The 16,080-nt window shown below is 39.6% G+C and overlaps 1 protein-coding gene across 3 annotated transcripts in view; it reads right to left on the reverse strand.

The window, feature by feature from the left end:
- Positions 1–473: 473 nt before the first annotated feature.
- LOC109096467 (CREB-regulated transcription coactivator 3-like) overlaps positions 474–16,080 on the reverse strand; it is a 38,660-nt gene continuing 23,053 nt past the window's right edge. For all 3 annotated transcript variants that reach the window (XM_042728226.1, XM_042728225.1, XM_042728227.1), the window contains 9 exons: positions 10,146–10,184; positions 9,665–9,750; positions 8,704–8,753; positions 8,388–8,605; positions 7,421–7,686; positions 5,885–6,130; positions 5,705–5,788; positions 5,423–5,621; positions 474–4,233 (listed from right to left, as the gene is read on the reverse strand). In XM_042728226.1, coding sequence (XP_042584160.1) covers positions 4,028–4,233; positions 5,423–5,621; positions 5,705–5,788; positions 5,885–6,130; positions 7,421–7,686; positions 8,388–8,605; positions 8,704–8,753; positions 9,665–9,750; positions 10,146–10,184 — 1,394 coding nt within the window. In that variant the 3' untranslated portion in view covers positions 474–4,027. The remainder of the gene's footprint in view (positions 4,234–5,422; positions 5,622–5,704; positions 5,789–5,884; positions 6,131–7,420; positions 7,687–8,387; positions 8,606–8,703; positions 8,754–9,664; positions 9,751–10,145; positions 10,185–16,080) is intronic.

Raw genomic sequence — 16,080 nt, forward strand, 5'->3', positions numbered from 1 at the left:
GATCAACCAGATCAAAGCAGATCAGATTTCATCTGGATGCACAGGAATCCAAACCTGTCATAGCATCACAATACAGTCTTTACAGAAAAAGTGCTTCATACACTAAATTCTGTCATTAGTTTTTTGTTGCTACAATGGAAAGTTAAGGGTCATTATAACCTTTTGGTTCCTCATTCTTTTCAAAACGGTTTGGAACACATGAGAGAGAGTAAATAATGACAGATTTTTCATTTCTATGTCAGGGGTTTTTACTACTTTCATTTCGGTTTCATTTTTAGTATTTTTTAATGTTTATCTGATCATTATGTTCAAAATGTGCAATCTTTCAAGTCATTTCCTTTAGTACTTGATCTACAAACAGCGCGTGTCTCTCTGCCTCCATCTAGTGGTTTAGCGTAAAAAGACATCAAGTGCAGAGAAAGTGGCTGCCACCAGCAAGTTGATGCCACAAAAAAGAAAATCCACAGCAGATGTCTGAGCCAGTAAAGAGTTTTATTGGTTTATATTAAATCAAAGGAAAGCACTATAACATACTTCACAAACCAAACGCCTTGTGGTAAAGTACAGAGGTTTTCAATCTGGGTTCTGGAAACTCACAGCACTGCGTATTTGGTATATCTCTCATAGATGTCTTCTGATGATGTGAATCAGAGGTGTTAAATAAGGAAATATAAAGGAAGATATACAAAATTTGCGCTGATGTGGGTGCCTAGGTTTAGGATTAAAAACCACTGGTTTAGTAAATCTGTAATATCAGAAAAAGAAAGATTTTAATATGGCATATTACAAAAAAAGAAGAAGAAAAAAAAGGAAGTAACACTAGTGGACAAGAAAATATTTTTTTAAATAATATAACTGTACATTTTTTTTAAATGGTGACAAAAAAAGACAACAAAAACATAAAAAGAAAAAAAGGATTCCTTCTATAAACAGAAAAAAAACTACTAATATCTTATTATGAAGACTATATTAAAAAAGCCAATAAACACCTTTTTTGCCATTTGAGCACAGGGCCTGGAAATGGAAAATTAAAAAATTAAAAAAATTATCACAGTACACTCAAGAGGGACAGCAAGTGGTCAAGAGCAAGAATAAGGCAGGAGAAGATAAAATCTCCTCCCAGAGAGAGAGAATGAGTGACGGGAACAGACTACTGTCGTCTGAGGCAGAAACAAACCAATGAAAGACCGTTTCATCTCTTAAAATGTGATGCCACTGTTAAAATTCATGAAAAACTTCAGAGGTAACTGAGAAGCCAGAACGAGAGATGAAAAAAAAAAATGTTAGTTATATAAATAGAGACTTTTTTTTAAGCAGAAACAGGATGCAGCAAGACATACTCAACATCTCTGCCTGCTTCACTCTTAAACATCATGTTCTTTTATAACAGATGCTAACACCCCTAAAGAACAACGATGTTAAAAAAACAAAAACAAAGAAACTGCAGCTGCAGGGGTGAAAGCCCAATCTTGTTTTGCCTTCTGGACACAGGGGACCAGATTTATCAAAGCTTAAATATAGAAGTTTATAAAGGTGCGGTCACATTTACAAGGTTTGGCTAATTTTCATGGGCTAAATCCAGTCATTTCAATAGGGAATTTTCAGCAAAAGTAGATTTTGCCGTTGGTCTCGCAGATTCGCCGCACTGACCAACAGAAAACCGATTGGTTTGAAAGTGACTTTTGTGCTTCATACATCGCTACACCATTGATAACAGACCCTTTTTCCCACTAAATGCCACTAATGTCACCACACCTTACATCTCTGTTTGTGTCAATCATCCTCTCTTCTCGCCTACTTGGACCACATTGAACAATGCACAACAACAACAACAACAACAAAAAAGTAAGAATGTTAGTAAAAGCGACTTGACCAACAAGATGGTTTTGAACTCAAAACTCTAAAATGACCTGGATGAATGCAAAAATACATGGCAAAAACAAAACAAAACAAATTGTGGACATGGCGCACAGATAACATTGTTATTGCTTTCTATTACCAACCTCCGGAAGTGGAATAGAAAGCTACACAGATAACAACACAGAGAAGAGTGCCTTTTGGATTTCGGTTAAAACATTATAACATTTTGCCCGGATCTGGCAGTCAAGAGGCAAGAGATGGGCATAAAACCACTCACGATATGGTGAAAAAAAGCATTCCTGAGCTATATTTAGATATCTTTCTTCATCTCAAAATATTTGGTCATTTGAATCTAGTAATTCACAAAATATACTGCATTCAGTTCAAAGTCCTCACATGCGTAACATGCTGAAAATACAACGTCTTTGCGTCATCGCAAATAACATCTTCGCCAAAATAAGAACTACTGCTTAAAACCAAAACATCAATTTTGTTCAGATCAGTGCAAACTTCAACATGAGCAATAACAATGATACATGTGTTCCACGTCCACAGATCACACCTCTTAAAGACGTTTCAAAATCCCAACGCTTTTTTTTTTCTTAAAACCCCTCACAAGGATCAGAGCTGCAGAGAGAGGGCCCATGCTGAACAACGGTGAGAAATACCATCACAACAAACGTTCACAAAAAAAAGACGTCCACAACAAAAGTTCAAAAGGAGAGAACGTGAACAGTACGAATACAACTGACATATCAGAAGCCGCATTACAAGTCTGTATAAAATCTGAAATAAGCACAAAGATATAGTAAATATACAAGCAAAATAGTTCCTTTTTATGGTCTAGATTGTTCCAGCCATCTGAGACAGTCCTGTGCTAAAGATCTGCATAGCCAAAGCTTCTATCCGCTAACTCTGGACTGGATCAATATCAGCGAGATACAAAGGTTTTTCTTTTAGATTTATACCAAAAATCATACAAATTTCAGCGCCTACTCACAATTCGTAGTTCTTAAACTTAATCTTTGTAAACAGTTTGCCCTTTTTCTGTTTCAAAAATACATTCTAGTCAGAAAATTGTGAGGCATATATATGTGGCAAAGCTATCTTTTAAAATCTTTTCATCTTTTTATACAAAAAATATGCAAAATAATGCTCTATACACATCATCTACACTCCTCCTCTCTTTATAGAACGTGACTGAATTCTGTCATCTGAATAAGAGGGACTGGCCACATTCTGAAGGATGGACTGAGCGTACACGAGTGGCTTTGGCTCACCTATGTGCCAGCAAAGTGATCGCTGATTGGTCACAAAACTATCATGCGGTTAGCTTAGCGCATGCTCCAAGCTTCAGGCACTGACACCAGAGACTGCTGGTTAATGTAGATGTGTCTGCTACTCAGTAGCCCGAACCAGACGGTTCAGGACCCTGAACATGTTCTGTCTTGGTACTGAAAAAGAGTTTGGGTTGCGTGGCGAGGGTGAAAGCTCAACCCATCCTGCTGGTGTCTTGTATCACAGCATTTGGTGCATCAATATGGGCTGGTATTAGGCCGGCTGTCGACTCCTTCTGTTCCATAACACGTCAAATTATCATCTTCTCACCATCTCCGCATTCAGAACCGTCTAATCCTTTCGCTGCTATCGAAATGTCACTGAAAGCTGCTGTGACCTTCTAATAACATCCAAAAGCAATGTGTAAAACAAGCACATTCATTTTGTTTTGGTTGCATGGCTTTGAAATAGACCAGCAATGCAACAGCCCGATCCAGTCATCGGTTTGGCATTGCTATGGCTTCTGTGTTCTGATTGTCACTCGGCACAAGAAGTAGATACACGGCAGGTTCATGTTTGTTTGTTTCATTGTCTTAACAAATCAAAGCACGTGTGAAGCATCCAGATTGGCTGCTGAGTGATGAGCGGTGTCTTGGGAGGCAGATGGAGCATGCTGAGCAATGAGAGACGGCGTCTGGGTGACTCATGCGGGCGTGAGGATTCGCTTTATATCAACATGTAGTGTTTACGCATGCGCTTTTGCGTTTAGGAAAATGTAAAGATCTTTTTATGTTTATAGAAGTCTTGAGTGCTATAGGTTCTGTGCTTTAGTCATCGTGTTCATGGACTTGTATGTATGTATGCATGCATACATGCATGATGTGGCTCTTTAAAGTCTGTCGCTGCGAAAGCTGTCCTCTACTGAGGGGTCAGGGAGGACCATATCCGGGTCACTGAGCATGCTCAGTCCATCTAAACTGAGCGGCTCGATACGTAGCTCATCCTCCAGTGGAAAAACTCCTTCTGAGTCCAAACACCCTGGCACTGCGGACAACACACTGCTGAAGTCCTTAGACAGGCTGGGATTGGAGTCGTCTGAGAGACAGAACGAAAGACAACAGAACTGTGAGTGAGTACAAATGTGAAAGAAGAGATGTGCAAAATGTAATGGTTTTTTTTTCAGTGGGTCATCTAAACGACTAGTCAATTAATCTTAAGTCTTAAGATGTGTCGATGCACATCCGCAAAATGGCATGCAATGGAATGGAAAACAGTATAGAGCTCTTAACATACTACTTTAAGACTGCAACACTTCAAAACAAATGAACTGAGATGCCAAAACCTTCATAAAGAAAATGATCATGGGACACTAGAGTAATGGCAGCTGAAATTTAAGCTTTGCCATCACAGGAATTTATTACACAAAAAAATACATTAAAATAGAAAACAGTTCATTTCGATTTTAAACTTCAGAAAGGCAAACTACACTGGAAGTGACATCAGCAGGATTTCAGTAAAATATTCAGATTACATTTTTTCATATAAAGTGTTTGTTTGTTTTATTTCTCATATCTTTTTAAATAACCGGTATCAATTTCAGACAGGTTTGGCTGAAATACAATGCTCAACTGCCAGCCAGCAGCTTCAAACACTTGTTTGCTGCTCAACAGTTGCTTTTTAAAGCTGCCTTTATAATAAAATGAATTTGTTTGACTGAAACCTTTATCTGATCAAGCTCTTCTGCGCTTTAAATCACTCAAAAATCTTTTGACAGTTTAATAATCTAGGATCAGTTTTTGTAAGATAAGTTGTTTTCATGCCTTTCGCAAGATGTTGCACTATTTCATACTTTTCATCTTCAGAAAGATCTTTCTTCCTCTCCATATTGCATGAGAACTGTGTCTTGCTTAATAATGCGGAACAAACTCTTTAAGTAGGTTCACCATTTACCTAAGAAGACCTGGAAAACTATTTATCAAACCTGTCTGAGACTGATATCAGTTATCTAAAAAGATACAAGAAATAAAACAAACACTTTCTATGAATGTTTATTTTACCGAAATCCTCACTGTTGGATGACTAGGTGAAGATCAACTAGCATTATCTTTTGAATGTGACATTTCCTTGTTATTTCCATTTTATTGGCAGTTACATAAAACGAGTCCATGAATGAAACTCTTTTTAAGACTCTGAGTTTGTGCTTTGAAAGCAGGGCATGAGGATGAAACCTGAAGGCTAAATTCTCATAACGACTCACAATGACCTGCTCTCTGATCTTCCGCACCTGTAAGGATGATGTTGGGCACTCCTCCTCCACAGTTAGAGTAGAGCATGTTGGGTCTCATCTGAAGGTGGTCTTGCAGGTTGCCATGACTGCCACCCAAGCCCATGAGGGCAGTCTGAGAGCAGTAGAGGTTGGAGGAAGGGTCAAATCCTCCTGCCATAGAGCTCATGACATTCTCTAACATATTATACTGATCCTGCTGTTTAAACACACACATAATATGCGTTACAAAACATGATCAACTTGAGAATCAGAGTGTACCTCAAGATGTTCTATATTTACCTGATAGGACGAACACTTGGACTGACGTCCAGAAAACTGCTGCTCCATAAAGGGATCGTTGAAAAATGCCCCCATGCTGTTGTGCTGCGAGAAAAAACAAGATTCAATGTTTTTCTGTTCAGCATAGAATAAGCAGCATCTGTAACAGTGTCTTTGACTAATGTTACAAAGGGAACTCACAGCGCTGGAATTGAAGTCGAGTGGGACGTTCTGCAGCGGGGACACAGGCTGGTGCTGTTGTTGCTGCTGTTGGCCACCTGTTGCTCGCTGTTGCACCCCTGGATGCTGGGAGCTCTGCTGCATAGATGGATGGGACTGAGGAGGAGGCTGCTGCTGCTGCTGCTGCAGGGGCTGCTGGGTTTGCTGGTAAAGAGGGTAGGGAGGGGGCGGCTCCATCGGCAAGTTGCTGGTGTCCAATGCAACCCCCTGAGGAGAACGGGAAAGTTCTAAAAATCATTTGACTGGGAGCTTAGCTCCGGTACGCTGCAGAATACCCTGCTCCTGGAAAAAATGAACAATAAACCAGCTGCCACATTTCTAAGAACAGGGCTCCAACAAACTATATAAAAGTACACAAATACATGAGTGATGGCATTAAGATTGACAGATGGCACTAGCATCTGGTTTGGTATTGTTTTTCATACAACAAAGATGATGTATGGTTTCTGAAGACGCTATACAGGTCATATGGACCACTATTTATTTTAATTTACGCAGCATGACAGACATGGTAATTATGAACAGCCGTTGTTTGGAAAAGAGCCCCTTCAAAATTAATAACCGGGGCTGATTGTTGATACAGAATTCCCATTTCAATTAGATTGCATTTTGATTACCAAGCTTTTCATTCAATTTGATTTCCATCTTGCTTCCACTGTTCTAGCTGTGGATTAAACAGTGAGGCTTCCGATTTGGTACATTACAAAAACATTTTTTTAATTAACTACAGGGTGTATTGCTCATACACCACCATTCAAAAGCTTCAAATGTTTAAGAATAAGAAATGTTTCTTCAAAACCAGCGTATTAGAATGTTTTATATTAGAATATTATAATGACTGGAGTGTTGGCTGCTGAAAATTCAGCTTAGTCATTACAGGAATAAACTGCATTTTATATACATTAAAAAAAAAAAAAAAAAAACTTATTTTTAATTGTAATAGCATTTCACAATATTTTGTATTATTATATTTTAATGGAATAACATGACAGACAGTGAGTATAAAATGTCATTTGAAGGTTTTAACCATATGTAGCAGAGAATTCAGTGTTGAATTCAAATGGTTGGGCCGCAAAGCCCAGACCAATTTGAGCAGTGTTGCACAGAGCAACCATCTGAGCTCAACACAGAACTCTGTTACAAACCATTGCAGGGTCAAAAATGATCAGCAGGGCACTATCCAAAGACTCAGAGTAAACAACCCGTTCCTATTCTCTCACACCATGTGTTTAATTGGTCTGTGCTGTGTGGTTCAATCACTAGTGATGTATTAAAACACATTTGAGTGTTTGCCTTTCAGCATTCACAGCAGAAAATGGTAGTGCATAAGTACATTTGTTTTGTTTTTTAATTTGCAGTCCTGAAAAGTCCAATAACATTAGACACTGGAGCCCTGTAAGCAGTTTAATACCAGCAGCTAGTGATGTTCTGGATGAGGAAGATACCACTAGAGAACGTGAGATGCTGGATGAGGAGATTTAATGAGCACTTTCTCACCTGTGTGATCGGGGACAGAGAGGGCGACATTGTCGGGGAGAGCTGCTTGCCTAGGCTTCGCCTTTGATCGCCCCCTGGAGAGAGTGTCAGGGGACTAATGGGGGCCGGCCGTCTCCTGGGTGAACTCGCCATGCCCGTCGGAGGAGGGTTGGACAGCGAGGAGAGACGCAGAGACGTGTGGATTGATGGATTGCTGAGAGACGAGTGCAGCTGAGAGTTGGTGAGGGACGCCTGGATGGAAGGGTTGCTTAGAGAGGATGACAGCCCTAAGAGGACAACAAACATGACATAATCAGCTCCAGGGGTCAAAAGTACTTCTTTAACTGCCTTAATGAAACCGAGATAAACCAAATAATGGCTTTATGAGTCACTGCGTGCAGGCCGGCTCCTGTCCTGATGTCCACTCCTCAGAAAAGACACTGAGCAATTGTCTGCAGGTTACTGGACCAGCGAGAGCGAGAGAGAAAAGAGCTGTTTATGAGCAGCCAATTCAGGGGTTAAAGGTCGGCTGTGTCTCTAGGGATCGGCCAATCAGCTAGCAGCACAGCTGAAACGGCCAGCAGAAACATCCCAGCACACCCTGTTCCCAGACATGAGAGCGAATGGAAAGAATAAAGCTCAAGAGAATGGAAGTCAAAGAGAGCGATCAGATGGCGAAGAGAGAGGAGGAGAGCTGTGGTCTTCTGCATGGACGTGGCCCTTTAGAAAACACATGGCATTCATTCCCCAGAAAGCGCCTACAGTGTAAGCCTACAGTGTGCCGTTAAACAAAGACCGGAGTGTTCAGCCAGGCTCTTCTGAAGCCAGGAGATGCTTTAACAGCAAACGAGCCTCCTTGAATAACGATTTGGTCCCAAACAAAAGCTCTTTTTAGTCTTAGACTGCGCGTGAATGAGATTACGCATGTGTGAAAACCAATACAAGTATTAATGTGTCTGTTTATGCCCCATATAGTAAACCCACTGACCTTGTGAGTTTCCGATGCCCAGATGCATCATGGCTGCAGGGAGGTTGCCGGTGCTGCTGCCTCCGCTCAGGTTGGGATAACCAGCCTCATCAGGGTCCAACGGAGTCGGCAGCGGAGAGGGGAAGTGCAGGTTACTGAGATCAGGAAGAGACCCGCCAGTGTTTAAAGTGCCCTGGTAGTGAGACAAACCCGCGTTCTGCTCTGGAGATGGGAATATGCTGCAGAGAAACAGAGAGGGACAATGTTAAATGTACAGCAAATATCTAGTAAGCAACCAGTAACATGCACACTCACACACAAATTTCTCTCGACTTACTTGATTCCAGGCACTTCACAGGACTTTGGCCGGGAGGACAGAGACTGTACCTGCAACCAGGCAACATGTGTATTACACATCCACACTCGCAGAGATACATTTAACGGCCTGCTATCTACAGACAATCAATTAGTACTGTAGCTAGTAAGACAAAAAGGCATCATTCTTCAATCAATTCAACTATTTTCTGTAATCAACAGTACAAAGCTTCTGTTAAAGTCGCTATGAAATCAAAATTGACAATTCCTATGTGTTTATGGAATATTGCAGTATCCGCACACAACATTAGTTTTCAAAGAGAAAGAAGAAAAAAAAAAAAAAAAACAGTACACTGTTAAAACATGAACACGCCTCTCTCCTTACAATCACGTCTTCTCTGATGACGTGTATACTGACGCAAAGGGGCTGAGTAATAATGTATCCAAGCTTCAATCGCTCATTCAAAATGATTTTGTACTTGAATATATGTTACAATAGGGAAGAAAAACAATCGCAAATTAAGATCAAAGCTACCAACTTGACTAGATCAAAGTTAGGCAATGACTAAATAAATGGCAGACATAATACTACTGTATATTGGCTTATGGGACAAATTTAGAAGCACAAAGCAAATTTAGAAGAACAGACTAATAAATACAAGCAAAACATCATCCGTGAGATTACTGGGTAAGTGAACAAATAAATGTAAATTCAAATACAAAATATAAAATGCATAGCCAAAAGATTTCAACTTAATTTCAGTACACAATCATAGTCAAATCAATGGTCAGATCAAAAACTAACATGCTATTGAACACAGGTCTTTATTTTGTTAGTAACAAAGGCAAGTAAGAGGTCTATTAAGCTGCATTAATACATTTCTTTGGTCTCAACCGAATTGTGTTGTTAAATCAGTACTACAGATACTGCAAAAAGACTTTTTAAATTTTGCATTTAACATCCCTAGCCCACATGTACTCACCTTTTTGGCCTCCCATAACTGTTTGGGTAGTGGCTTATTCACTCCAAGCAGATTCTCCTCATTAGGGACAGCAGGAAATGAGAACACTGCAGAGGAAAAATGACAGTCTCTCATTAAATAATTCAAATCATCCCGGTTAGCATCCTGTCTATTCACATTGCATGGTTGGGGATGCTCATCTAAGTCAGTAATTTCATGTTGAGAGTAAAAGAGTAAAAGTAAATACTTCATCTGCATCGCACAACTCACCCACAAAAGTGAGATTTATTAAGTTCTTATTAAATCTTAACATAAACTATAAGAGAGACATGTAATCTGGGGAGTGGGACCGCCGGCAGGGGATACCAACACCATCCATCAGCCCACAACAGCAAACCACAGCGGAGTCCTTTGAGGGCTGATGATGTCATTAAATGGATGAATCTTTTTTTGGTGAGCTGAACACATGACAAGGAGTCAACAAGCATGACAGCACACTTACCATCTCCAGTACTGTCCACCTCTGCTTCATTCATGCTCGCTGTATGACCACAAACACAGACAGAAAGAGAAAGGCTAATTAGATCAAAGAGCAGTTAATCAATTTGCATTCACACCTGTCATTTTTCCACCCATTAATTTGCTGTTTGCTTTTCAGGCCCAGGACAGTCGGGTATTACAGAAAACATTTTAAGTATTGGTATAAAATAAAAAAAAAACATTGAGCATGTGCACTTGGGCACTGACCCATGTCTTTCAGCATATTAGCATTAAAATTAGTTAAGTGAACCACTGCTGATGTAATAGACGGTATATTAACACATCACATGTGACATGGCATGATTAACACTTTAATTGCAAGCTATAATATAAGCACCATAATACTCATATTTTATGAATGTAATGAAAACAACAGGGATGAAGTCATTACACAAATAAATGTAACCATATGCCCTGAGAATATTATTCTGGGTAAATCAATTATTAAGAAATAGCAGGACAATATACTTTCAGAATAATGGACTCGAAGGAAATCACAAAGGCACGGCTCAAACCAGAACCTCCACAAAATCAAAGATGCAAATACATCTCATATTAAAAAGTAACATAATAAAACAAATAGAAGTTTCAATTAAAAATAGACAGGAAAAGCACCTAAAAGCAAATAAAATATCAGTGGGGCCAAGGGAGCCCAATGAAATATAACGTATAAGGTCCAGAAAACCTTACAAGTTTTGAACTGATAATTGTGAAAACAGAAATGAACATAAACAACCCCCTCCCCTTTTTCTCCCTGCGTTTCTTAATTTGTTTCTCTGTTGTACATTTGGATTATGCCATAAAAAATATCACTTTTCAATACAGTTATCTGGCTCTCTGATGATTTAACACTACATATTAGTATCACTAAAATATTTTGAACACAAGCTTTTACGCAAACCAGACGAAATTGATCACATCTAATATCCACTTCTCAAATGAATCAAGCCTTGAGCATCAACAGAAATTAATTATTCCTTGATCTTTCACACAAAACCTTCACTCTCCTCTGATGCCTGGAGTGAAAAAGAAACAGCCTCCAGCAAAGTAACTAGAAACGTCTGAAAAGACTTTTTTATATATATTTTTAAATAATTTATTCTTGTGATGGCAAAGCCACATTTTCAGCAGCCGTTACTCTAGTCCTCAGTGTCACATGATCCTTCAGAAATCATTTTAATATGCTGATTTGCTTCTCAAAAAACATTTCTCATTATTAACAATGCTGCAAACAGTTGTGCTGCCTAATATTTGTGTGGAAACAATATTTTTTAAATTGCAAATCTATTTACTATCAGCTTTTTATAAAAGCATTTTATTACATTTTTTTAAATAAAAGCATTGACTTCTTTCAAACAAACAAACAACGCTATCTGACAACAAACCTTTGAACATGTCTTTAAGCTTTAAGAGTTCAGTTCAGTCTTCTCACAAACATTTGATTCATTGAAATGAGTCTTTCATGCTGCACACTCATTCCACCCACTGAAGACTGGGGGCACAAACTCCAGAGGGGGGAACTGAAAATGGCTTCTTAGTGTTCTCTGTCTCTTTAAGGAACACCCCATGAGGAGGACAAAAAGGAGAGGACAAAAAAATTTATATCGGGAGAAATCTATGACCACAAGCGCAAAATGAATCAATGGAGAGGCATTGTTTTGTGTGCACCACAGAGATCCTGAGGAAAACAAACCTCCTTTCTGCTTCCTCTGCTGATGGGCCCAGAACTGATAGAGTGTGGGCCCAGAGCCAGATCAACCAGCTCCACCGCTTCAGCAAAGCTGCCGTCTCAGGCGCCCAACTGCGACGCACAATGAATCAAACAAAAAGTACGGCGACACCTCATTTCCCCCATCACTGAGAGTCTCATTCAACGCCATAACTGACTTAAAAAGCGAATAGAACAGAAAAACGTTGGCCTGAGTCCAGAGTTTCGTCACCTTTTATCTTAAAGTGTAAAAGTATCTTAAAGTTTGTTAAAGTACATTATCTGCAATTAATTTATCTAGAATTACCCATATAGCAAGCTCCCCAAAAACAGCAAAACTTGCACCAAATCAGTTGTTATATAAAAAGAAAAAACAGCACTAAAAACAGCCGTTCTTATTATAGCTGGTGTCAAATCATAAATCCCAGTAAGGTCAGAGTCAAGTGGCTGAACGTGGCACACAGTTACAATACGATGCTTTTGGGAGATCCACACATGAATAGCACAGTTGCATCACACAGTTGAGTTGGCTGGCAGCTTTGGGATGATAGCGGAAGCGAGACAAATTTTTTTCCCATGTGAGAGGCTGGTTTGTACTTGTTCACATTACGTGAGCCTCACTGCACACCTCCACACAGTCAACTGTGTGCATAATTCAGATGAGCTGCCAGACAGATATTAAATGCCTGCTGTCTGCCATGTCCTTAAGTGAAGCTGGTTTTTATTGGATCGATCTGAGAAAACAGCTCCCCTGGGCCACAGACATGCTCTGTGTTATAGTGCTCCATATCTCAGTGTACATGTGACCATCATAGTTGCTTCACATCTACATTCACTATCTTATTTAATCCTATGGAAAGATATAATACACAAAGATGCTCTTATTTTGGATATGCAGTGCAGATGAGCTGCAAACTCAAGCCTAAATGCTTGCAAATCAATTTATGAGAGAGCAAGTAATGAACAGAGTGAACACAAAATAAAGTAGAACAAAACAGAACATCACAGGTTTTAATAAAATTTTTATTTTTGTGACATATTGTCGATTAAGAGAAAATAACTGACTCCTCCCTAAGTAAAAACCGCAGATTTGCAAAGAAAATGTAATTGGGCTAGGCAATCCGTGATGATGTATCAAATAACATTTAAGCCTCTACTCCATTTCATGTGAGATTACTACATTATCTCTACAGCCCTTTAAGAGCACTATTCATTCAAAGCACACCATTAGTATGTAGTGTGAGTTTTTAAATGCTTAGCCCGAGTCTCTGAGCTCACGGTGTCCCACACAACAATACTGTAATGATTCAAAAAAGATAAATCCCTCTCTGGACAACTGAAAATTTGTTTTAAAGGGAACCAAGATATCCAGATTCCCTTGATCTTTTGACATATAAAAGGTCATTGTTCTATAAAACATCCTGTAAGGTTCAGAACAAAACTTCCTTGTTAGGCTAAAATTAGCTTATATTGAAGCCAATATGCCAAAACGGGTTATAGAATGTGCCACTTCATGACAAAATAGCGTGGCTAAACAGCACCTCTGCAGAAGAAGATGCTTCTAATTAATTCATACCACCTGCTTCTACATCGCTGCCTGTTTAGCCCCGCCCACCGATTCACACATGTAGTGTAAATAATGAGAGAGGCAAACACAGGTCTACGCAGAGACCAAACGATAAACATGGCTCTGAAAACGACAAAACACTGTGCAGTGCCAAATTGTGGAAAAACCAATTGTCAACCTTCCGCGCTCTCTCGTGAAACCAGCACGGAAGTGACTAAAACTGCAATTCATCGACTGGCCGCTAGAGGCTGACTCCAAAAGGGAGTCAGTCCCATAGAAAATACCATGTTAAAATAACTAACTTTACAGCAGAAAAAAAAAGTTTTTACAGCCTGACTACAATGAGCTTCTTCCCAGGTCCATTATGTCACGAACCCAGATAAACCCCGCCCCCTGGGAACACGCAACAAAGGGGGCGAGGCCATGTTGTGCTGCTTTAGAGAAGAGGAAGAGAAAACTAGGCGTGCAAGTAAAAATCTTTTCATATATGATCTTCTAACGATTCTAATGGATTCACAAGTTTCGAAACCAATGTTATAAAGCAGCGGTTCTCAATCCTGTTCCTCGCGTCGCCCTGGTTTGCATCTCTCTCTCTCTCTCTCTCTCAGATCATCAGCTCCAACAAACTGTTCCGTTTATACACTTATTTTCACATAGCAATGAGAAGCGTTATACATGGACGCACATGCGGTTGCTGTGCTGTATTAAAGCTTTAATCAGAATAAAACCATATATTAAAAGCGAACAGAAGCAGTAGTTTGTTAGAGAAGGGACAGATCGGTGTGGAATAAAGGTAAATTATGTGAAAAATGTTTTTAAAAAAACGAAGCATGAACATGTTAGACTGCACCCCATAAACACAATCGAGCCTAGAAAAAAAAACAGTCAACCACCCCTTTAAGCCTTACATTTCTGCATAATTAAGGGCGTGGCCACTTGCGTGACAGGTGGATTGCAGCTGCTGTCACCACCGTCACGCTAGGTGGGCATGGTTTCAGCAACCAGCTCCCACCTCTTTGCCCATTTTCGATTATCCGGGAGTGCTGCCAAGATGGTGACGGCTGGCTCTGGCAACTTTGAGCTTCAAAAACGCTCTTCAGAAATCTACGTGTGACACTATGTCCATGTTTTTATACAGTCTATGGGAAAAGTCTTTGCATTGCCTTCCTTCTGATCCCAACATTAGGAAAGAGTGGATGAAATTTATTTTTAATGAAGTTCCAGACAGCGTCAGTAAGAACTTGATCCTTTGTTCACTTCACTTTACCGTGGATTACAAACAAGGCAAAATTCAATGCAGGCTTTGTTGACTATATTGGATTTGACAGTAATGTTGCAACACACAAGTGTGAGTAACTGTTCTTAATACGTGGTCACTGTTGGTTTGTATGTTATTACAGTTCATTTGATGTGTACTGAGGATTCATGAGTTTTTCACTTAAAACACAGCAGCGTCCATCTGTGTAGGATGTAGGCTGTCAAACATACACAACTGTTAGCCAATCATAGCAGTGGGCGTTTACTTCCGAGTCTACAATTCGTCATGCCTGTTTAAACAAGAGCGTTCTGATGAGGGGGTCAAAACAGGACAGAAAATGGTCTGTTACTTCTTAATGATGTTTTTTGATGTAAAAATCTTAAAAACATTATAAGTGGACCTCAAACAGTACAAAATAAAAAAACAAAGGCAGTTCATGAGCCCTTTAATGCATCCTCCCTGAATAAGAGTATTCATTTATTCTAAAAAGAAAGAAAGAAAGAAAGAAAGCCCAAACTTTTGAACAGTCGTTTATGTGTTGGCACGAGATTACTGTAATAGTCTCTGTCTGTGTAATGTTACATAAACTCTTCACGTCATGACTGTGTAAATCCTGTAAAGCTCTCACGTGAAAGGGAATACTAGAAAGGGATGTGATGTAACAATCTGCAAAGCAAGGTTTATATGTAACAAACATCAGTAATACACAACCAGATCATAAAGCTCAAAACGCACACCCATACCCAGTTTTTTTATTACTCAATCTGAAGAAAACTATATTAATGAATGCAAAATATATTGATAAGGACCTGAAGTGCTGATGCAATGTCATGTAATAAAGATCAATACATAATTGTATCAGCACATCCATAACTTGTTCCGCCAGACTTTCACTGTTGTAATCATGATACACTGATCATCCCACCCAATGACATAATCCTATAGTCTAACAAACGTCTTCACTGCAGCATGTGTCTGTGAACTCTGGCTACGTGTGTTTTTAGGGGTGTATGAGCCAGACTATTGCATCTATAAAGCTCGTGGGGCTGTACATTAATTTGTTTTCGAGAGCTCTAGAAATCAGAAAAATAAGGGAAGAGGGAACATCCTTTTAACAGCACCCCGGGCGGGCTGATTGTCAGCCATTTTCAGCATACCATCTGAAATGCCTGTGTTTGTAACCAAGACGACTAGACAAACAACATGACAGTGAGCTCCAGCTGTGTCGTGCAAACACGCTGAACTACGGGTGGGACCGGCTGATTTGGGTCTGGTATAAATCATTGATTTGTCATCCATGATGGCATTGTACAATCCATTTAACCCCCTGCATTTCTGTTTCAACCACACGGTAATGCCATGCA

This window comes from Cyprinus carpio, chromosome B7 (genome assembly GCF_018340385.1).
Source record: "Cyprinus carpio isolate SPL01 chromosome B7, ASM1834038v1, whole genome shotgun sequence".
Lineage (NCBI taxonomy): Eukaryota > Metazoa > Chordata > Actinopteri > Cypriniformes > Cyprinidae > Cyprinus > Cyprinus carpio.